Source organism: Staurois parvus, unplaced genomic scaffold, assembly GCF_062004578.1.
Source record: "Staurois parvus isolate SC_StPar_1 unplaced genomic scaffold, SC_StPar_1.0 ptg000183l, whole genome shotgun sequence".
NCBI lineage: Eukaryota > Metazoa > Chordata > Amphibia > Anura > Ranidae > Staurois > Staurois parvus.
In genome coordinates, this window is record NW_028317979.1 from 7,750,228 (window position 1) to 7,775,015 (window position 24,788).

At 40.5% G+C, this 24,788-nt stretch overlaps 1 protein-coding gene across 1 annotated transcript in view; it reads left to right on the forward strand.

Annotated features, from left to right (window-relative positions):
- PLPPR4 (phospholipid phosphatase related 4) overlaps nucleotides 1-24,788 on the forward strand; it is a 169,408-nt gene that overhangs the window by 95,211 nt on the left and 49,409 nt on the right. The window contains exon 3 of the mRNA XM_089677287.1: nucleotides 1,291-1,420. Within this exon, the coding sequence (XP_089533413.1) occupies nucleotides 1,291-1,420 (130 nt within the window). The remainder of the gene's footprint in view (nucleotides 1-1,290; nucleotides 1,421-24,788) is intronic.

Here is a 24,788-nt window from a genome sequence, read left to right on the forward strand (position 1 = left end):
ACTTTATTAGAGTCTGTAATTGTATTTGATTCAAATGATGATATAAGAATGCACCGCAAGAAACAGAAGTTACATTTTAACCAATAGTAAAAGGTGAGCTATTTCATCATTGAAAGACAAAGAAATTCAAGTCACATTATGTTCTATACATCTTCTCTGTTCTTGGAGTCTTCTACACACATACTTACACATATTCACACAAACTGATAGACACATAGAACATTTTGCGACTAGCATTTCTCTCTGTTTTCTAAATTTTTATCAAAAGTTGAAATTAAAGCAAATTTTTACCAATGATTTTTACAAACGATTCACTATATTTTGATTACTATGCTTTTCACATCACAATTTATGTTCTATGTTATCGTTTTTCTGTAATCATTAGTTAAAATACAGTATATATTTTTTCATTTTATAGAAGTACAGACAGGTTCTTCACACACTTAGGCTACATTTAAACTGAGTTGAGTGATTTCAGGTGTTTTTCAATTATTTTTTCAGGCATGTTTGAGCATTTTTTGAGCATATTTACAAGCATTTTCTTCAGGCATTTTTCATTTAGGTGCTTTTACTGGGGCCAATAGAAACCTGTGTAGATGTGTCCTAGGCACATACAACAGGAAAACCAGAATCAAGCACATGGCTGCTGTACACAGTTCTGTATCTTTCTCCTCGATCTGGGGAGCAGTGTAGCTGTTCCACTGGGGCAGCAGGTTTCCTCCCACTTCCTCCCAGGCTCTGCTGGTTCTTGCCTGGCTCTTCCAATGGGGATCGCTGGGATCATAGATGCAGGGGTGGCCACAAATGAGAGCAAGAATGTCTCAGCTTCCAGAAGCAGACCCTCCTCCATTTTGATCACAAGATGTGTGTTTCTTAGGTGCAGAGTGATGCTAGAAAAGCAGAGGGGAGCTGCTATTTGATCTAAAAAGGCTTAAAAAAACACTCAAAAACTCTCATTTCTTGCTGTTCAAGCATTTTCCATCCTAGTCTATGGGGATTTTTCTTGTAGAGTGCTTCTGAGCATCAAGCTTCAAACTGAAAAATTCTCAAGTGTGAACGGGGCCTTAAAGAAATTTGCTTTAAAATGTTTCAGTACTGAAATTCTACATTAATACATGTCAGTAAGTAAAGTCTACTGGTCTGTCTGCAGAAATTAAAACCCACTTTCACACCTATTGCAGCCAAAGAAATCCAATAGGAAAGCGACAAATATGTAATAGAAAGTTACACCTTATCTGCTATGACAGCAGTTTTTGCATAAATCATTTACGGTGTTTCATTTCTTTTTAGATAATGGTTGGTGAAGGTGTCCTATACTGCTGTCTGTCCAAAAGAAAAAATGGAATGGGAGCAGAAGCAAATATCAATGCTGGAGGATGCAACTTCAACTCCTTTCTAAGAAGAGCTGTCAGGTTTATAGGTGTGATTATCTTTTATGTAACATATACATTCCTTTGAATATGAAAAATCAGTATGGATACCACATCTACTTTATATGTTTCATATTGCCCCATGTTGAATCCCTCAAAGCTTTTTTTGTAAAAAATCCTAATGGTGTATTTTGAGATCTTTTTTGGAAGAAAAGAGCTCCTAGAATTAATCTTTTTAAATGTATAGTTTTTTAAAGTGGAACTGCACTACATCTGAGCACCACAAACCAAAAATGCTATTTAATTCATTGTTAATATTCAAAGCAAACTCCCCCATCCACCCATATCTCCATGCATTATTTTGCTGAGAAATCATTTTGTAAAACACCCCTGGTATTTATGGCAGATGATTCATGTAGCATTTACTTTCTGGAATCCATCTGCCCTTAGCTCAGGCATTGGCTAAGCTGAGAACCCTTTCTCCCCTCCTGAAGACTCCTGGGGTGTGTAACATCATTTGCCTAGGCATGGGAACCAGGAAGTAACTGAAGAAATGTCAAATACAAGTTTAAAACAAGTAAATATGATATAATTTCCTATCTATTTACTAATGATAGCAGCATAAGGATTAAAACAAATCCATGTTGATTGAGAGAGTGAAGTTCTGCTTTAAGGTCTTGAGAGGTCTTGTGGTCCCCAACGCTTGGATATATTTCCTTGTTTCCAGCAACATATGGCTGGTTGGGAGGAGGGTAATTGTTATTTCTTCTTCTGCAAATCAATCTCTTACTATTTGAAGGGTCAAAATCCACTGCACCAACAGGAAACTAACAACTACACTACAGTGTTGTTTTGTGGGAAGAGTGTGGAATGAAGTCAAGCTTCTACTGAGCATACGAAATTCATCTAAATATACCCCCTCTGTGGCATAACTACCTTCTGCTGAAGTTATTTAACTAGTTTAGCTGTCACCCCTGTACACACCCAATGGATTAGAGCAATTTTCACATTCCTGCTATAGGTCTATTGATTCGGCAGGAAGGTTGGCATTATCCACTTGACCTCCAGAAGATTTACCCCCCTTCCTGACCAGACCATTTTCTGCCAAAGGGCACTGTGTTACTTTAACTGACAATTGCGTGGTCATGCAATGCTGCACACAAATTAGATTTATGTACTTTTTTTCCCCCACAAATGGAGCTTTCTTTCAGCGGCGTTTGACTGCCTCTGCGTTTATTTTTTGTACTATAAACAAAAAAAGACTGACAATTTTGAAAAAAAACAATATATGTTTAGCTATAAAACATATCCAATAAAAATATTTTAAAAATCAAATTTCATCATAAATTTAGGCCAAAATGTATTTTGCTACATGTCTTTACTAAAAGAAAAAAAATCCCAATACATGTAAATTACTTGGTTATTTACATGAAAGTTATAGCGTCTACAAATGGCGGTATATATACTGGAATTTTTTTTTCATATACAGTACTAATAATGGCGGCAATCAGTGACTTATAACGGGACTGCAGGACTTCAGCAGGCATTCTGACACTGGGGGGGAACTGACTAACTGCCACTGACATTCCCAGTGACACTAATACAGTGATCAGTGCCAGTTGCGGACTGACAACTCATGGGGCCCCAGGAAATAGGGGATCATGGGGCCCTGTGTCATTGCCCAAACTCAAAAAAGCCTATGAAAAAGGTACCAGGGGCATCTCATGGGGCCCCCTACTGACCCCGGGCCCTCGGGCAATGCCCGAGTTTCCAAATGGTCAGTCTGCTCCTGATCAGTGCTAATAAAAAGCACTGACATTGTACTAATGACACTGGACAGGAAGGGGTTAACATCTGGGGCGATCAAAGGATTAACTGTGTGCTGTGTGCTTGTCAGGGATCTCCTCGATCCCTGCCGCGATGGTCCCGGCGCAGGCGCACTGCTCCGCCCTGTACACGGGCACTAGGTCCGGGCCGGCCGCGGCGTTCGAGTTCGCGCATGCGCAGTAGAAGCCGCGGCCGCTCGCTGGGCACCAATGGCAGCGCAGGGCGGGATATTTAAAGGTCCCTGAGCTGTCATTTCATTGCCTTCTGGTCTTACCTGCTTCCTGTGATTCTGTACCTGTGCCTAGTAAGTTTATTGACCCGGATTGTTTATTGACCTGCTGATTTCTCCTGCCCAGACCCTTGCTTGCCTGACCTCTCTCCCTGGATGCCCCTCATTAGATCTGACCTCCTGTTGCTGACCTGGCGTGTGACCCGACGATTCTCTGCCTGCTCCCTTGTACCCTACCGTCCTCTACGTTACCGACTCGGCCTGTCTGACTACGCGCTTGCTCAGCCATCCATCCATCCCATCGGGGTCACCCGACCTCCTCATATCTGGCTCTCCCTGGTTGGAGCCCCTGGCGAACAACCCTACCACTGACAGGTGTGCTCAGTAGAGGCGACCTGGTCTCGGGGTACTACAAGTCCATCCCCACCATCAGGGGCCCTGGTGAACAAGTACCCTGGGGCTTAGACTCCGCGCTCTGGGCACGCCTGACCAGTGGAGTGCTAGTGGTGCCGCTCGGCGGTCCCTCACAGTGCTGTTTTACTATGTGTGTTGTGTGTGTTTTACTAGTGAAACATGCTGCTGTGTATTTCTCTGCTGTGCAAAGAAATACACAACAGCATGTTATTGCTTACAGGAAAGAGACCTGTGCTGTTTACATACAGGTCTCTCCCCTGTCAGTGTTACTCAGTGATCGCCGGGTGCCAGTGGGGAATCTCCGGCCATAACACGGTGAACAAAAGCTGTAGCTGACAATGGACAGTTGGGAAGTGGTTAAAATAACAATGTAATACGTATATCTTTTTTTTCTCTTTAGGACAAATAAGGATTTATTTTTGTCTTGTATAAATTAATTTATAAAAGATAAAACTAACAAAAATCACTTTTTTGACCAGTACTAAAAAAAATAGTGTTACTCTTAATAAAATTTAAAATGACAGTAGAATTCATGATTCTGATACAAAACAGTACAAAGTTATTTTCAAATGAAATAAAGGATTTTTTTTCCATTCCATTCTTAATGCAACAAAAATGTCCAAAAAAAATAAACAAAAATAAACAGTAATGATTTAAAAATAGAAATAAAAATTAGACAGGAAAATAATGGTTAAATGGAGAAGGGAAAGAATGAGTTAATTAGGGCTGATTGGGAAAAACTAAGGGTTAATATAGGGTTAAATATGAACAAATTCTATTAAAAAGAGAAAAGGTTTTAGGTTTAGTTTTTTTGGTTTTTTTGCTTGTCATGTTGCTTTAACTGCCATCATATGCAAATCTAAGTGCACCCCTTTGATCTGCAGATGAATGAAGTAGAATGGATATAAAAGTAAGTGTTACTTTGTATCTCTCTATCTTGTGTCTTTATAAACACTGTATCAAACAAGCTGTTTTTTTTACAACAACAACATCTACAGTATTTACACAGCAACTTCTGGCTATCATTGTGACAGTTGGAAATTGCTGGCAAGCAGCATGGAGCAGCAGTAAGGCAGAAAGACAGGCCTTATTACATAGACCTTTGGTACTTTGATGGAATTTGTTTGGGCATGTGTAGAACAGCATCTACAAGTTGTTAAGCTTTGTGTGTTCCCCCCAGTGGCAGCAGGCCAGGGTTGATACAGTAACCATGTTATACACAAATAATGGCTTGAAATATGTAAACAATTGTAAACTGAGTTTGGACAATGCCTTTCATTCCCAGTAGTGATGGGCCGAGCACCCCCGTGTTTTGTTTGCGGTCAAACATTCTAACCTAATGAATTTTCGACCACAAACTTCTAACTCAATGCAAGTTTATGGGACTCAAACTTTTAAATTCACAAGTGCCCATTTTGAATAATTGTATGCAAGATATTGGCCATAGAAGGGGTATGGCGACTCGGGTACTGCCCTGAGGGAGATGAATCAGTGAATTAAAAAATTCAAAAAGTATCGTTTTTAAAGGGGCAGTCATTTTTTATTGGTTAAAGTAAAAAAAAAAATTCCTTTAAATATCATGCTTGGGGGGTCCCCTAAACTACCTGCAAAGTTGAACTTCTCTACAATGTACAGAACCTGCTGCAGCAGTACTGCCATAAAAAAAAGGAAATTTGTATTTAAAAAAAAAAAAAAAAAAGCATGGGATCCCCCCCAATTCATACAACAGTATTTTTTTTTTTAAAGTGCATGGGGTTGCCCCTAAAAGCCATACCAGGCCCTTTAGGCATGGTAGGACTTTTAAGGGGAACCCCACCTCCCAAAAATTGTGATGAAGTGCATGAGGTTCCCTCTAAAAGCCATACCAGGCCCTTTAGGCCTAGTAGAACATTTAAGAGGAACCCTACCCCAAAAAATGGGGGACAAAAATGTGGGTGCCCCCCCCTAAATTGCTACCAGACCCTTGATCTGAGCACAGGCCTCTTCCCCACAAACCTGACCTGGTGGGTTTGGGGCTTTGTGGGCAGGGGAGATCATTAGCATTAGAGTACCCCTTTAAATAAGGGAGCACCCTGATGCTACCCCCTTGTGAATGAGTAAGGGGTACTTGTACCCCTACCCATTCACTAAAGGGTTACACTGAGTAAAAAATAGTTGCCAGACTTTTGAAAAATTCCTTTATTAAACAAAAACAAAACAACAGTTCAATAACAATGCAATGTGAGAGCACAGTGCATTAAGGAGTGAACAGCCCACCGTACGCTCTTACCGTTCATGTTTTCGGCAAACACATGAATGGCCGATGTTAGAGTTGAACATCAAGCCAATCCCTAATGCCCAGTATAAAATTCAATCAAGATTGACCCCACCCCCGCTACTTGTTACTCTAGTCCAGGAAACTATCACCAGCGGCTTAATCTCACACCTATATACACATATACTTACTAAATATTTGGATACATTTCCTAAACAAAGTAAATACCAATGGGATTGAGACCACATGGTACCATTATCAGATGAGCAATGGAAACACATTCTTAATGTGCTACCCAAATTGATTCAGACACACTTAGGTATTTTAACAGTGTATTCTATATAGGACATATTTTACACCTCAGTTCATACTAAATATTGATCTACGTATTAATTCTAATTGTAAACCAAAGAAAATGAATAAGCCATTGTGCCAACTAGACCCTGACCGTCATGTAATAGGACACATAAGAGGGCCAGGAGAGTGGTAGGGAACACCAGGCGAAATAGATACAGCTCCTCTCAGATTAGGTCTTGAGATCCTAATGCACATATATAAAGCAAACACAAGAAGGCGCCTCCATCTAGGTGTAGAGATTTATGAAAACAAATTAAAGACAATAAAAATGCACTCACTAGTCAAAAGGGGATCAGGATTAAGGCTTGTCATAAACCCATATAGACCTCCATAGGATCACCGTGAGGCTGCAGAACTCGGCAGGCAAGCTGCTATCTGAAGCAGAGTTCTTGGTGGAAGTGCAGCTGTCAGGCATCAGACATCTTGCTACATCTGGAAGCCGCTGCTGCCTATATACCAGCCTGAAGCCTGATAGCTGTACTTCCACCAAGAACTCTGCTTCAGATAGCAGCTTGCCTGCCAAGCTCTGCAGCCTCAAAGTGATCCTATGGAGCTCTATATGGGTTGATTCACTTTACCTTATGCCGTGATCCACTTTTAACTAGTGAGTGCATTTTCATTGTCTTTTATTCGTTTTAATAGATATCTACACCGAGATGGAGGCGCCTTCTCGTGTTTGTTTTATACTAATTCAAATTGTAAAAGTTGATGGAGAGGCGAAGCAAATATTTTAAACAGAAACATACTGTCAGGTACCGACTGGCGGTGACTCCACAGGCTGGGATTCCCCAGGGCGCGGAGTCTAAGCCTCAGTCTGCTTATTCACTAGAGCCCCTGATGGTGGGGATGGACTTGGAGCAGGCTGGGACCCGGTCGCGGCCCCCGAGTACACCCAGCTGCGGTGGAGGTAAATGCCAGTAACACGTAGTGGATAAGAGCCTGCTGTGAAGAGGCGGAGCAGATCTGGGCAGTAGCGGATGGATCCGTGCAGGATGGATGGACGGATGACACCGTGGAGAGATAGCGAAGTCAGGCACGCCAGGTCGGTAACAGCGGAGGCAAACGATACAGAGCAGTAGGAAGAGAGTAAACGGGTCACGGGCCAGGTTCAGCAGCAGGAGGTCAGATAATCAGGAACAGGCAGAAGAGAAGTCAAGATGAGCCAGGGGTCAGGGCAGGAGACAGTCAACAGCAACCAGGGTCAGGCTAGGTCGGTAACAAGGCAATATCAGGAACAGAATGAGCAGGAACAACAGGAAAAAGACCTTAAGGCAATTTGAGCATTGCAAGGGGTCGATTTAAATAGTGCGCCCTGCGCTGTCATTGGTGCCAGGCGCTGAACCGTGTGCGCGAGTGTGCATGTGCGGCCGCGATTGTTGCTGCAGTCGCCTATGTCCTAGCGCCCGCATGCTGGTGCGCATTGGTATTCCGTGCATGCACAGACCCGTGCACAGCAGCGGACCTTGAGATCCCTGACACATACATAGACCCTCACCATGCCACAGCCTCAAAATTGTACAAATGAATCTCTAAAAATAGAGACAAAAAAACAGATGCAACACCATCAACAACACAATATGTCTGATACTGTTCAACACCCAACCCCATCGTATGCTAACCTGTACTGGGGGGGATGGGAGCAAACATTGTTCTCAGAAGAGAAATATACTGTATGAAGTTCTGGAACCACATATTGATGTGGAGTCACTATATCAATGGTGTCCTATTGTTATGAACAGGAATAATTGAGGAACTCATAGAGTTCATGGTGAGCCTTGAGGAAAACCAATTCAACTTGAACTTCACCATGCGGTTTGATTGTCAGTAGATATCATTTTTGGATTTTCAAATTTTGATTCAGGAAGATGGAATGCTGGAGGCTACTCTGTTACGAAAGGAAATGGCTGGCAATACTGTACTCCATGCCACAAGCTCTCCCAAACCCCTGATTGATAGCATTCCATATAGCTAGTATTTGAGATTGCAGAATATTTGCTCCAATGAGATGTACTTTAGGAGAGAGGCAGATCTCCTCAGGGCTTTTTTCTCTTTGGTAACAATAATTCTAAAATAGCTTGTGCACATTTTTTATATTTTATGGAGATGTCCAAATCTTTTCTGTTACTGGCATAAAGTATTCTCCACAGTCTTACTTCAGAGATGAACCCCTTTGTGGATATATTTGGCCATTTTGACTTATCCTCTTTGAACCAATAAGCCATAGATGATGCTAGCAGTGCACTCTTCATTGATCAACTTAATTTCTAAAAATTGGTTTCCCCGGTCCCTCCCATGATAGAAGAATTATTTCAAGAGATGTGATACATTATCTCATTGGAAAAGATGATATATTCCAGCCTTTCTCAACCAGGGTGCCCAGGCACCCTGGGGTGCTTTCAGGTCTCTTCAGGGGTGCCTTGACAAAATGCATAAAATTGCCCAAAAATTGCATATAAGCCAGTAGGTGGATCAAGCTTGCCTTTTAGATATACAAAACCACAGGTTTTCATTGTGGACCAGGGGCGGACTGACCATTTGGAAACTCGGGCACTGCCCGAGGGCCCAGGGGCCGTAAGGGTCCCATGAGATGCCCCTGGTACCTTTTTCATAGGTTTTTTTTAGTTTGGGCAAGGACACAGGGGCCCCATGATCTCCTATCGCCCGGGGCCCCATGAGTTGTCAGTCCACCCCTGTTGTGGACCATTACAAAACTAGTGGTCTGCGACATAACAACCAATGATGTCAACAGCTGATAATAAGGACATCCTGCACTTGCAGAGCATCCTTGCTTGCCCCTTCCCTTCTCCATAAGTACTGGGGTCACACTAACTGAGTGAGAGAGAGAAACTAAGGGCGAAAGGAAACAATGGAATACTAGTTGGTACCAGTGTGTATATTTGCTATGGAAGAATAATTCAACTCTAATGTTAGGTGTCCTACAAGTAGAAATGTTGCTGCATTCTGTAAAACTATTCATTTAATTTTTACATTTTGTAATGGGTGCCTCAAGATTGTGCAAAACTTTAAAGGGTGCCTTGAGTGAAAAAAAAAGTTGAGAAACACTGATATACACTGATAATGTTGCCCATGAACATTTCAGAAACAATGGATTCTAGGGATCGAAAGTTGGCTAGTTTTTAACATGCATCCTTGATGAACATCTTTTTTAGGCAAAGCTAAGTGGTGGGATATCAAGACCCAGTACACAACTCATTGATATTTGGGATCTTTGGCTTATTGTCATATATTGTACAGCATGATAGTATTTGTTCTATAACCCTGTTGAGGATGTTTTGCACTATGCATTTGATTATCGGACACCTGTACATGCAACTAATTGACTGCTTTACGTCACGTTTGTTGGGATAATCCATTATAGAACAATGTGCAGCTGTTCATTACATTTTTACTTGTATTTGGTGTATTTCCTTTCTGTTTTTATCAATGTCAATATAGACTTTGGCTGCAAATTGTGGTGGTGTTGGCTAACTGTACCCCTTATAAGAAATATAGGAAACCCCTTATAAGAAATATAGGAGCTGCCATTGCTGATATTTTTCTGAAAATGATAGTTGACTGGCTATTGTGCTAATTTGAGCTGTTCCAAGTCATTGACTCAAAGTATTACGGCAAATAGAGCTATGGGGGACCTGCTTTTTACAGCTGATAAGTATGTTTTTGTTGCCTTTATTGATCTTGCCCAGCCTCCTTAATGACTGATTAATCAATAAAAGCAGATCGAACTTTAGAGCTTAGGGTTGCTTTAAAGATTGAATTCTAAGCCTGCCCTATTTCAGCTAAGTACAAATTTATATATGCCAGTTGTAATGAGATTAGGTTATAAAGGGTTTTCTGTCAGTTACATGAAAGACAGTAGTAAACCACTAACTCACACTTACATGACATTTGTAGCTTCTTCATGCATGCATATGGTGGAATTTATGGCAAATTAAGGTGTTGCTAAGTGGCAAAGAGAAATTCTGCTTATTTCATTGGGACAGAATGTGGAGAATTTAATAACACTGGAGAAGACAGAATCAGGAGCATCTGTGCATAATAACCAATTAGCTTCTATCTACAGCTTGTTCAGTTAAGTTTTGAAAATGAAACATAGAAGCTGATTGGCTGACAAGCACAACTGCTCCAGATTCTATCTGCTCCAGCCCCAGTACATTCTTCATAATGTTTTTTTCTTTATCCTTTGGTGAACATATGGGACTGAACATAACTGTTTTTTGGATTTCACTTGCTCTTCTCTCTGAAACCAATCCAGATCATTTCCTGACTGATCGCATCCACAGACCTAGCCTTACGTTATGTGTCCAGACAAAACACGATCTAACCTTTGTCTCTTCTAGAGATTAAAGTGTTACTAAACCCACAACAGTGAAATCAATCTGTATGTGCAGTAAAGCTTGCTTGTTATACTCACTGTGGACCCTAAGGGGTTAATCCTCTGCATTGTGTAAAAAGGATTTTTAATCCTGTCTTCTCTAATCCTCTTCTTTTTCCACTGTCCTCAATCCATCTGCTGATAGAACAGAGCCTTGGGAGCAAGCTGCACATGCTCAGTTTGATGTGTATTACTAGAGAGTTTTTATTTTTCTTGGGAGAGTCCACTCAGCATTGTCCAGACAGAGGGTCTGGGATCCTGCAGTCTCATAGGACAGTGAGAGGAGAATGGAAACTCCTCCTACATGATTTAACAAGTGCTCGGCTGGATACTGATAGAAGTCACAAAACTGCTATATACTGCTCATAAGAAAAGGTATTTGGCGGTATATATTTACTAAAATAATTGCTTTTCCATGTTCGGTGTACTGTGGGAGATCAGATTTAGTAAATGCAGGGTCCTGGGTTTAGTAACACTTTAAGCTTATTCCTATCAAAGTATCATTTTGTGTCCATGATAACTCATTTCAAAATAGTCAGATGTCCAATGGTTTGGGTCATCAAGCTGCGGTGACATTTAAAGTGTATCTAAAGCTAAATGTTTTTCTTTTTTTGACATAGAGTGTAGGGGATAGTTAGAATGGCTGTTATTTTTATAGATCTGTGTCTTATTAATAAGCTTTCCCTTTACTTCCTGTATAGTAAACTCAACAGGACGTGAGAGAATATGTTTCTAATGTGATGAATGACCCCTCTTAGACAGCTGTTACACAAACAAATGTTCTCATTGGAAGATTTACCCTCTATTCCTGTTTTGGTGGCAACTCAGAATTATAGATTTGCCCTCACTTTTATTCCCAGTGAGCAGGACAATTAGAGACAGTAAATGTCCTTAACGGGGACACAGACAACACAACACACCTGACAGCTGTTCTAACTTTTCACCAATCTTTCCAAAACTGTGAAAAAATGTGTTGCTTTAGTTACACTTTATGTCACAGCAAAATGTGCCGAAGGGGTGCTGAAGTAGCATTTTAGGCAATATTAATGTATTCTTTATTTTGTATTATTTTAGCATACCTTATGTGGAATTAGACTGCATCTAAGCACCACAAACCAAAAACTATATTAAATTAATTTTTAATATTCAAAGCAAACTCACCCCTCCTTCCATGTCTCCATGCTTTATTTTTATGAGAAATCACTTTAAAAAATACCACCTAGCCTTCCTGGCCATGGCCACCTTGATTAAGGTCATATGAGTAATATAGCATTTACTTTCTGAAATCCATCGTTCCTTAGCTCAGGCATTCATGCGTGAGCTTAGCTCACAAAAACTCTCGTCCCATCCTGAAGACTCCTGGGATGTATGGCATCATTTGCCTAGGTCTGAAAACCAGAAAGTAGTTGAAGAAATGTAAAAAGAAAAGTTAAAACAAGTAAATATGGTATACTGTATTTTCCTATCTATTTACTAATGCTAGCAGTATAAGGATTAACCCTTTCACAACCAGGCGGATGGAGGGGAGAGAGGAGTCCGCTTTTCTCCCCTTTTTTCTGTGACCCTGAAGGCAACGTGTGTGACGTCACTTCCGAGTCACCCCTGTCCCTTTATTGGCTAGCACATCCGAGAAGCAATTTTGAGCCCCCCACCCCCACACATATGCATGTACGAGCATACATCTGCATTGCAATACATCCAGTGGAGCCCAGAAGAGACATTCAGGGTCCTTTAGACCCTGCATGTCTCATTAAAGAGAACCTGACACCTAAAAATCATCACATAAGGGACTTTTAGCCACCTATGTGATGAAAAAAAATGTAAGTAAAAAATGTTTATGTTAATTGAAAAAAAATAAGGTTGCACTCAAGCACATAACATTCCCCCCTAAAAAATGTTGAGCCCTCCACCCCCACACATACGCACATATGATCATAAATGCACACATCACAGTACCTATGCGTGAAAATGTTTATTGCAATACACATTACATATCGCCGTGTATGCCAAAGTAAGAGCAATAATTCTAGTGCAAGACCTCCTCCACAATGCTAAACTGATGACCTATAGGGGCTTTTGAAGTGTCGCCTATAGAGAATATAGAAAAAAAATTTGACCCTTCACCCCCACACATACGCACGTACGAGCATAAATGCACACATCAAGGCACTTATGCGTGAAAATGTTGATTGTGATACACATGTTACATCGCCGTGCATGCCAAAGTGAGAGCAATAATTCTAGTGCAAGATCTCCTTTGCAACGCTGAACTGATGACCTATAGGGGCTTTTGAAATGTTGCCTATAGAAAATATAGGGTACTGAAGTTTGTCTCCATTTCATAGGCACACATGAATTTAAAGTTTGGCATGTTAGGTATCTATTTACTTGGCACAACCTCATCTTTTATATTTTACCAAATGTTTGGGCAATTTATCATGGTTTTTGCTCTAAAATTCACTTTAGTGTGTTTCTTACTGAAATTCTGAGTTATCTAGACATTTGCGGTAATATTGTGTGCCTTAAAAAAATTTAAAGTACCATTATTTTCTTTTCTAGGGCAGGGGTGGGCAACTGTGGCCCTCTAGCTGTTGTAGAACTACAAGTCCCATGAGGCATTGCAAAACTGACAGTTACAAGCATGACTCCCAAAGGCAGAGGCATGATGGGACTTGTAGTTCACTAACAGCTGGAGGGCCACAGTTGCCCACCTCTGCTCTAGGGTGTCTGCTTTCAGAAAATATATAATATGTTGGTGTTTTTTTGTAATCTTCAGGCCTAAAATGATTTTTTAAACAAGTGTGCAAAAAAAAAAAAATAATGCAAAAATGGATCAGGCAGCGAAAGGGTTAAAACTAGTCAATGTTGGTTGAGTGAGTGATTTTCCACTTTAAGGAAGCCCTATTATAATACACATAGAATAATGTATGGTATTATGATATAATATTTTGTATAGTCATTTCTGACATGCAAACAAAGCTTTCCATCAAAGTGATTTTGACAAGATAGGTATACATTATTACTCTGCATGGGTGCTTAAGGAGTTGCAGCAACTACTGGCTTGCATGCAAATGTGCAGAGGGATATAAATAAAGGTTTGTGAAATAAAAAACAAATACATACACTAAATGCCATCAGGACATGAATTAATGGTGCAAAGTTTTCAAAACACATTTTTTTTTTTTACGATGGCTTCTTTTTTAAGCACCGTTTAGCATGTGCTTTTAGGTGAATTTTAATTGATTTATTTGAGTAGATTTACCACCCCTAACCTACTTCACAGCAATATTTTTGCTCCTAAATAAAGCCAGTCAATAATTTAAAGGACTAGTTCACCTTTTGGGAATAATTCCGCCAGACCCCCAAAGCTGTGTCACCTATCCTCCACATCCCCCCCTCTCCCCGTAAGACCTTGCCTCCTCTGATTGCAGCAACCTTCTGTACTGTTTAAAGTCCTCCTGGTTAATATCCAACACCAGGCTGTCCAAACCAGTGCCCTAAATTCCTATAGACCTAAATACGGCCCTGTTTATCTGTATTGTGGTTGCAATGTCAATTTTTACTGGCTGGGCTGGGAGGTTTCAGCCATCGAAGGGAAGTATGGACCTTATATTTGTCTTTTACTAGTGATTTTATTCCATGTAAAAAATAAGTAAAAACTATAATCCATGCTGAATTTTATTAGTTTTACGTCTGCATACATTCTTCTACATTTAGATTTTTTTTACATTTGCTTTGCAGACGGTTGTATTAGACATACCGTGAGTATCCTTGAAAGACTGTTTATACAAGTTGTATTTGAAAAAAAAAACATGGAACTGCATAGAGTAACAGCACATGGGCCAGATTCATGATTGGCTCTGAAAGGTCATATAAAGATTAATGTCAAAGTTCATGCCCCGGTACTGCACACATGGAACAGATGGTATTTACCATGAAACAAACAACAAGATATACATGCGCACACATCCCAATAGCTAGTAAATGCATTTATCTATCAAGTGCTAAAGGGGTGTAACCACATATTAACACTAGATATTCTGAAGGACCCTCTGCACACTGGTATATACCCTTTCCAACAGACTTTGCAATAAAAAAATAGGAATATTTAGTTCACACATATTGCAATACATGTTTAAGCTGGCCAACTGCATCAAAGTAATCCCTCTATAGCAAGTCCTACTCTGCCCTGCCTACACAAATACTACTGTGGACACAATGCCAACATAGGGGAAAAGACAAAGTGGGGGAGAGCTATTAGGTTTAGGTCTGGATACTGACCCACAGTATAACTAACAAGATATACCTGCACTCAAATCCCAATAGCTAGTACATGCATTTATCTATCAAGTGCTAAAGGGGTGTAACCACATATTAACACTAGATATTCTGAAGGACCCTCTGCACACTGGTATATACCCTTTCCAGTAGACTTTGCAATAAAAAAATAGGGATATTTAGTTCACACATATTGCAATACATGCTTAAGCTGGCCAACTGTGTCAATGTAATCCCTCTATGGCCAGTCCTACTCTACTCTGCCGACACAAATGCTACTGTGGACACAATGCTAATATAGGAGAAAGGAGAAAGTGGGGGAGAGCTATTAGGTTTAGGCCTGGCTACTGACCCACAATACAACAAACAAGATGTACTGTACCTGTGCTCAAATTCCAATAGCTAGTACATATATTTATCTATAAGGTGCTAAAGGGATGTAACCACAATACTACAATACAACAAACAAGAGCAGAGTAGGACTGGCCATAGCGGGATTACATTGACACAGTTGGCCAGCTTAAACATGTATTGCAATATGTGTGAACTGTGAACTAAATATCCCCATTTTTTTTATTGCAAAGTCTACTGGAAAGGGTATATACCAGTGTGCAAAGGGTCCTTCAGAATTTCTGGTATTTACCATGAAACATGTCATAGTAACTATGCATTGCATTCAGGGTGGATAAAAATCAATTATTTTTTTTTTAAAAAATCGGATTTTTTTTATTTAAATCAGCTTTTTTTATTTAAATCAGATTGTTTTTATTTAAATCAGATTTTTTTAAATAAAATGCTTTTTGAGGAAAATATATTACCATCCAAAGGTTATTCCATCATGAAATAAAGATTAGTTTTTTAATTATGTAGAATAAGGCTGTATATGTTTAATTTTTTTGGTAAATAAATTCCATTAATCCATTCACAATGTCATGCTCTTCCAGAGGTTTTTGTAAGATTATTGGGCAGTTTCTCTGCCTACAAGATATTATCACAGATGCTTGGTTTACCTTTGCAGTTCTCAAAACTGAATTTGACTCAGCGGAGATCACATGCCTCTTCTTCACAGCAAAAATGTTATAACATGAACAGAGTTAAGAAAAAGACCTTAATCCTAACTTCTACAAACCTATGAATACAGAATCAACCCCTTCAGTGCTATGTTTCAAGAAGTTAAGTGAATAGAAGAGAAACAATATTTTTCTGATTGTTTGGAGTGGAATAGATCTGCACAAGAAGAAAGTGAAACGAAGTGTGAGGAGGAAGGGGCTGACAGTCTAAGTTTCTTAAAATATATATATTTTGTTTAGCCAAATTAGTTAAACATGGATGTTTGTTTAAGCAAATAACATATGCTGGAATGTTATTGTTTCAGATGAATAAATCTATTTAAATTATTATTAAGGTAATGATTATTTTTCTCCTTCCTAAGTACAACAGAAAAGGTGTCCAAATACGAATGATTAACCTATTAAACTGGGGATAAAAAAACTAATATGAAAAGATGTTATTCTAAAAATCTTCATCTACTTGCCTATTAAAGTTATACCAACAAGAATTAGTCTTTATGTAGAAAACTAGGATTTAAATCAAGCCTTACTGACTAGTGATTTAAATTGTGATTTAAATAGTGATTTAAATCAGTTTGATTTAAATCAAATCCACCCTGATTGCATTTCACCTTTTACAAGGGCTGAAGTATTAATTAAGTTTTTTTTTTAATATTTTATATGACAGCTCTGTTTTAGAATGAGCAAATTACTGGCCATTGCAATTGAAGTGCTGAACATAAAAAGGAGGACAAGCTTTAGAGGCAGACAGGCCTCCAGGCATAGATAAAAGACCAATTAATGCAGCTCTGTATTCTGTAACAGATCATTAAGCACATTTTTAACACAACTAATGTAAACATCTGAACTGACCTAAATCTTATTTAATCTCTTGTAAACAATACTTGAACTTAAAGGGGGAGTGGAAGCATGAGCACCAATCAGGCAATCAGGTGTGCTGCTTGTAAATGTGTTGGCACAAAACATGGTGAAAGACAGAGAGAATAGTAAGCAGAAAGATTACCTTATCCATCTTCTGCTGCTGTTTCCCTGTACAATCATCAGGTCGGGGGTTCAGTAAAAAAAAAACAAAGGGGTACCATTATGCTATTTAACGGGGCTGTGAAAAACACAGGACTCGTGGGATAGGGATGCAATCCTTTTTTCAGACAACACATTGTATTTAATTTGTGTGTTTAAGCATTTCCCTTGCTTCAAACATTAAAGGGCAATCAGTCGTATACCTTCTTAACTAAATGAAGCAAATTATTCACATAGCAGTGATTTTCTTGGGGGTTAGAATGAGCATTTGACCATCACATTGTTTTTCAGATCACCTGTGTGGGATGTCACCAGTCTGCTACCATGGGATGGTCTGAAGCCATAAAGTCATGGGCAGTCAGCACATTGATTGATTTCTGTTCTATAAAAGATCAAATCAAAGCTGCATGATCAGTGCAATGTCATGGCTTCCAAGCACCTATTAAGCTGTCAGAAACCAATTCCAAAAGGAATGAGTCAGCTCCAATATTGCCTGGCTTAAGCTACCCACACATTGCCAGAACAAAATACAAAGGGACAGGAAAAGAGGCTCCATAATAAGGAGCAGTAACATGAAAATCTAAATTACAGAACAATTTTCTCATTTACTTATTAGGCATCAAGCAGTTGAGGGGGACAATGGATGAATTTATAAATAATGTTGCCAAAAAACTGTAAACTGGCAGGTTTACCTGCTCTAGCCCTGTAGGATTTTAGATAATTATTATTTTGTATTGGATTTTAGTTTTCAATATTCTCAGAATATTCAGGGGTCTGTTTTGCTAAAATACAATATTTTTATTGGGTTCAGGAGCTGACAAAAAGTAAATTGTTTTAATAGATCACAAGCTGTAGAACTAAAGTTCAAAACCTTGTTTTTCCAAAATGCTGATTTTTCTGCAAATATCTTACATTTGTTCCCATCCAATCTATTTATTTTTTAGAACACAATAGAAGTTTGTTTTTGCAAAATAAGTTTTTGTTATAGTTCTAAGGGCTGATAATCTTAACTCAAGCACCACTTGCATCAGAAGGTAAACGCTAGTCAAACTTGCATACATAAAATACATGTAGTACCCTCCTAGATAAGTGGTAGGTTAGGTCAATTTAGTTTCTTAGCTCTCCTGTAATCAGTGGAGCTGCTTTTGATTGCTCTGGTCTGCTCTGAATTTCACTGGCAATGGGTTTGACTGCTTCCCCCTGCTTCCCCCTGGATATTTCTGGAAAGTATTTGGCTGGATGAAGCAAATCAGCTACTGAATATTTTTGTTTTCTCAGTCAATCCCTGGGGGAGGGTGCCCAGATGGTGGCTGAGGGTGAACATAAATAGTTTGAATCATGAAGCTGCCCTTTTCTTTCCAGAAGGAGAGATTCCCAACCAGAAGGGCTGCTGTCCTTCTAGGCAGCTTAGCTGAAGCTGTGCACAGCTGGGGACTTATTCTGCTGCAAATTCTTTGGGAGGTAAAGAGAGGGGTTTCTGGTCTAGGGGTCTCAGCGACAGCTTCAGTATGTAGGCGTGTGCAGGAGAGGCAGCCGACAACAGAAGGCCAATAGTAAGTCTATGGGTGACGTCTCTTCCCAGGCATGTCACAGCCATTCTCTCCTGCAGACAGCATCTGCTCTTGGAGACCGTATCAGCTTCAGAAAAGATACGTTTAGTGATTTCTTTTTTACAGGGCTAGGTAGATTAGTTTTAGAATGTGACTGCGAATAGGTTTAAAGTTAGGTTTTGGGTGAACTTCTACTTCAAGGCTTACTTGGAATGGGACATTGCTGATGGTGTCCTAGTGCTGTACACTTTATGTCCTACTGCTTAAGGGACTGTTCTGAAAAATACTGTAGCTGCAAAGGGAAGAGTGTCTTCACATTCTTGTTCAGTGTTCTGGAATATCCCACAGCTTCCCTAAACCCCATCCAAGTTAATCTGCAATAACATTTAAAAAGGCAACCCCTAGACCGTTTAATGAATCAGAAGAGTGAATGTTGCTGTTTGTCTGGCCGCAGCTATACTAGTTAGAAAAGAACCTAGGAAACAAATCAATGGCCGTTTTGGGGGTTAGTGCTACATACAGTACAAATATGAGAGCTGTTGTACATGCCAAAGGATTAGTATTTCTGTACATTCAGTTACAGGACTGAAACTGGGGGGGGGTGAATGCACCAATCAACGCATTGAGGAAGGCATCGCAGCTGACAGGAGTAGGGATAGAAACATCACTACTGTCAGCTCAGCCCTGGGAGCAAGGAGGAAGTGCAAGCTGTGCATAGTTGCCAACAGTCTTGCTTATTAGCTGTTTGTCCCTTGTGTTCAACCCAGGCTCTATCCCAGGAACAGAGTGAGCCTCCCTGCACAGCAGAAAGTTTGTACTCACCCAATCCTTCAATCTTCTGGAAAACAACACTCACCCACAGTCCACCAGTGGACTGTTCCTGGTCTACGAAGCCTGCTCTGGACATGATGACATCAGGAACAGTCCACTAGTCAAGACCACTGGAGCTCCAGGGTGCCAGACTGGTATTGTACTGGGAGGATCGGAGGATCAGGTAAGTATACCTCTGAAAAAAAAAATAGCAGCGTGACAGATGCAGTACTGCTCAAACAAAAGTTGTTACTTGAAAATCCAAGCGGAGTAATATTATCATTCAAAAAACTTTATTCGATCACATGGATCATATAGAGGTTAGACATAGATATGGTAAACAGGTAATAATAAAATCACTTAAAAACATTCAGCGTCTCCAAATAAAGTAGTTGTTCGGCAATTGAGGATCCAAATAAGGCAATAGTGTTCCTAACTACTAGATCAAAGAATTTTCCATATTTTCCATAGACAGTCAACATAGGGAGATCATTCTTCAAGAACAATTATGGTAATAATTAGAGATGAGCGAATTATTCAAAAATTCGATTCGGCTGATTCGCCGAATTTGAGGAAGAAATTCGATTCGATGCGAATTAATTCGCTACGAATTTAACTTATTAAAAGGGTTTCTAGGCTTCAGAGAGCCTTTAAATTAGTGCAGAACACTGTACCTTTAATTTAAATGCCCTTGGAGATGAGGAAGGAGAAGGAGAAGGATGAGAAGAAGGAGAAGGAGAAGGATGAGAAGAAGGAGAAGGAGAAGGATGAGAAGAAGGAGAAGGAGAAGCATGAGAAGAAGGAGAAGGAGAAGGATGAGAAGAAGGAGAAGGAGAAGGATGAGAAGAAGGAGAAGGATGAGAAGAAGGAGAAGGAGAAGGATGAGAAGAAGGAGAAGGATGAGAAGAAGGAGAAGGAGAAGGATGAGAAGAAGGAGAAGGATGAGAAGAAGGAGAAGGAGAAGGATGAGAAGAAGGAGAAGGATGAGAAGAAGGAGAAGGATGAGAAGAAGGAGAAGGAGAAGGATGAGAAGAAGGAGAAGGATGAGAAGAAGGAGAAGGATGAGAAGAAGGAGAAGGATGAGAAGAAGGAGAAGGATGAGAAGAAGGATGAGAAGAAGGAGAAGGAGAAGGATGAGAAGAAGGAGAAGGAGAAGGATGAGAAGAAGGAGAAGGAAACAAATAGATACAATGTTTCAACCGCTGTATGGAGGGAATGTCACAGAACTGTCAGAAATAGGCTATTTCTGACAGTTCTGTGACATTCCCTCCATACAGCGGTTGAAACATTGTATCTATTTGTTTCCATTTATGGAAACAAATAGATACAATGTTTCAACCGCTGTATGGAGGGAATGTCACAGAACTGTCAGAAATAGGCTATTTCTGACAGTTCTGTGACATTCACTCCATACAGCGGTTTCAACCGCTGTATGGAGGGAATGTCACAGAACTGTCAGAAATAGCCTATTTCTGACAGTTCTGTGACATTCCCTCCATACAGCGGTTGAAACATTGTAACCGCTGTATGGAGGGAATGTCACAGAACTGTCAGAAATAGGCTATTTCTGACAGTTCTGTGACATTCACTCCATACAGCGGTTTCAACCGCTGTATGGAGGGAATGTCACAGAACTATCAGAAATAGCCTATTTCTGACAGTTCTGTGACATTCCCTCCATACAGCGGTTGAAACATTGTATCTATTTGTTTCCATAAATGGAAACAAATAGATACAATGTTTCAACCGCTGTATGGAGGGAATGTCACAGAACTGTCAGAAATAGCGGAGCTCTGCAGATACACTTAGCGGAGCTCTGCAGATAGATACAGCGGTTGAAACATAGGCTATGTTTCAACCGCTGTATGGAGTGAATGTCAGAGAACTGTCAGAAATAGCCTATTTCTGACAGTTCTCTGACATTCACTCCATACAGCGGTTGAAACATAGCCTATGTTTCAACCGCTGTATCTATCTGCAGAGCTCCGCTAAGTGTATCTGCAGAGCTCTGCTATTTCTGACAGTTCTGTGACATTCCCTCCATACAGCGGTTGAAACATTGTATCTATTTGTTTCCATTTATGGAAACAAATAGATACAATGTTTCAACCGCTGTATGGAGTGAATGTCACAGAACTGTCAGAAATAGCCTATCCTATCATTCTCTTCTTTCTCTATATATTTACATGCACCACACCTGACGGGATCCCAGCCCTTCACTCCACTCACCCATCTAGGTGCTGCTTTAAAGAGTTACAAAAACTGATACAAAGTACTTGAACTGGTTGAATAACAAAACCTTGAATTAATAATGAATACTGAGATGCCTTGATATGTGTCTGTTATATTTGCCTGGAGCTCATTTTTAAGGAATTCTAAGATAAAGTACATTGTTGGGTATAAACTCTGACATTCTATTTCAACCTTCAGACAAAATAGACAAGATAAAACTGCTTTGTACTGTGAGAAAAAAAAAGTATAAACCGTCCCTATCTGTCATAGTAACTGATGAGGATTTCAGTGTAGGCATAACATCATTACTAACAGACTGCATATCCATAAGAGTCTGCCTTTTCGGGTCACAGTGCTGTAGAAAGAAGAACATGTTATGTAGTTCATTGCAGTACAATTTCCTAGAGGCATAAATAGACTAGAAGCAAAGTTTAAATTCAAACAGCCGCCAGAGAAAAACAAACAAGACAGATGCTAAAGCTATAATGCACTATCCAGTGAGTAACATAATGTTTTTTTATTGAAAATGCTTCATAATTAGTACAGAATCATAAGGGTTCTACAGGGATAGTGGTACATATAATGGTATCTGGCTCTCAAAATAACTAAAATATTGTCTCTGCAATTAGGTTTAGTAAATATCGTTAGCATATCTAATGTGTATTCAGTAGCAATAAATACAAAGTATAATTTTAAAAATAATAATATTATTTGGATCTAGTTTTCATTTTACTCAGGTATTGACTTGCTTATTGAAATTGCCTTCATATATTATTTTCTACAAAACACCCAGATTTCTTTAATCTCCCTAGCGGTCTGATTATGTCAGTATTTCTGTGCTCAAAGCGGTACATTATTTTCAATGGAAATATGTTGTTTTTTTATTGTAGGCCTGTAATTCTTAGGAATAACTCACTAATAAGTAATGTAATACTATCAGATTTTAGTGTATTGAGTGAATGTCACATTTTTAAATTTTTGAAATTCCTGCCGGTTCCATCCCCCGTACGTCCCGTGCGTCCTGACGCTCACAGGGAACGGAACCCAGAAGACGGATGCTGGCATCGGCTGGAGGACATGGCCGGGGATGTTGCAGGGGGGGACATCGCGGGAGCGCAGGACAAGGTAAGTGCAAGAGGGATCCCAGAGCAACACTGCAGGGTAATTTCGAGCGTAGCTCAGGGTTACCGCTTCTGGTACTGAATGTTAACCCCGAGCTACACTCGGGAATACCGCCAGGGGGTTAAAGTAGGGGGGTTAAAGTAGATCTAAACCCAATCAGTCTCATATACCGTATTTTTCGCTCCATAAGACGCACCTGACCATAAGACGCACCTAGGTTTTAGAGGGGAAAAACAAGAAAAAAAAATATTCTGAACCAATGGACTGCAGACACAGTACAGGGGATGACCAGAGACTGCGGACACAGTACAGGAGATGACCAGAGACTGCGGACACAGTACAGGAGATGACCAGAGACTGCGGACACAGTACAGGAGATGACCAGAGACTGCGGACATAGTGCAGGGGATGACCAGAGACTGCGGACATAGTGCAGGGGATGACCAGAGACTGTGGACAGTGCAGGGAATGACCAGAGACTGCAGACAGTATAGGTGATGACCAGAGACTGCAGACAGTGCAGGGAATGACCAGAGACTGCAGACAGTACAGGGAATGACCAGAGACTGCAGACAGTGCAGGGGATGACCAGAGACTGCTGACCTTTGGGGAGGGAGAGGGAACGGGTACCTGAATTTGACAGGTACCCGCTCCCACTTCCGCGGAGTTGTCCTTCCTTCCTTCTTCCCGGGCCGGCTTCTGTGACAGCCGGGTGCCCACTGCGCATGCGCAAGAAGCGCTGTGCTTTGTGAATGGCCCGGCGCCTTCTGGGACCTGTCATGTGTCCCAGAAGACACCGGGTCATTCACAAAGCGCAGCACATGCGCAGTGGGCACCCGGCTGTCACAGAAGCCAGCGCGGGAAGACTGTGCAGCGCTGGAGCGAGGAACAGGTAAGGCCCTGCAGGAGAGAACAGCTGAGCGGCCGGCCCGGTATTCTGACATGGTGGCGGCAGAAATACCGGACCGGCCGCTTTATATTCGCTCCATAAGACGCACTGACATTTTCCCCCCTTTTTTGGGGGGAAAAAAGTGCGTCTTATGGAGCGAAAAATACGGTACATTTTAAAATTTTATTCGAAGAGTGTTTCATTTTTTAAAGTAATTTTACATCCTAAGCATGCAGGGCAATGATAAGTTCACCTTTAGTAAAAAATAATAAATGCACATTTTTTTGCAGGCAAAAAAATGTGCATTTATTACTTTTGTCTGCAGGAGCCTGTAAAGCATTGCACTAGCAATCAGCAGATCAGTAGTGCCATGCAGGTCTCCTGCAGATCTGTCAGTATATCTACTTGCGGGATGTACGGGCAAGCAGATATACTGACAGGAAAAATCAATGAACTACCACAGCACCGTCATAGTTCATTGAGAACTACAAGTCCTGACAGCCGCTAAGGCTGTCAGGACTTGTAGTCTATCATTCACAGAGGACAGAGGCTGCTTTTTTTTTAAATTTGACAGCTAGCTAGGGGGGGATGATCCCCCGCTAGCTGTTAAAGCGGAAAGCGGGGGCCAGTCTGATCCTAAATATGGGTGTAACATGTAACATGTTACGAAAGGTGAACTTTTACTTTAAATAAGCCTTAATTCATTTTTGTATTTATAGGATTCATAAAGTCCAACAAAAGTAAAGCACCACGCCACGTCGGTCCACATAATACCTTTTCACATCGAGGGGCCAGCCCGACTTGCAACCAAAGAAACTTGTTAGGAATACATGGATGGCCACACGCATGGCTAGCTGAGTGTGAAACACTCCTGTAGGTAGGAACAGAGGATGCTCGGCCCAGAGAAGCATGGGTTGCCAGCTGTCTGGAGCCTGAAGAGCTGGGATGAAGAGCTGCAGAGCTGATGATCTCC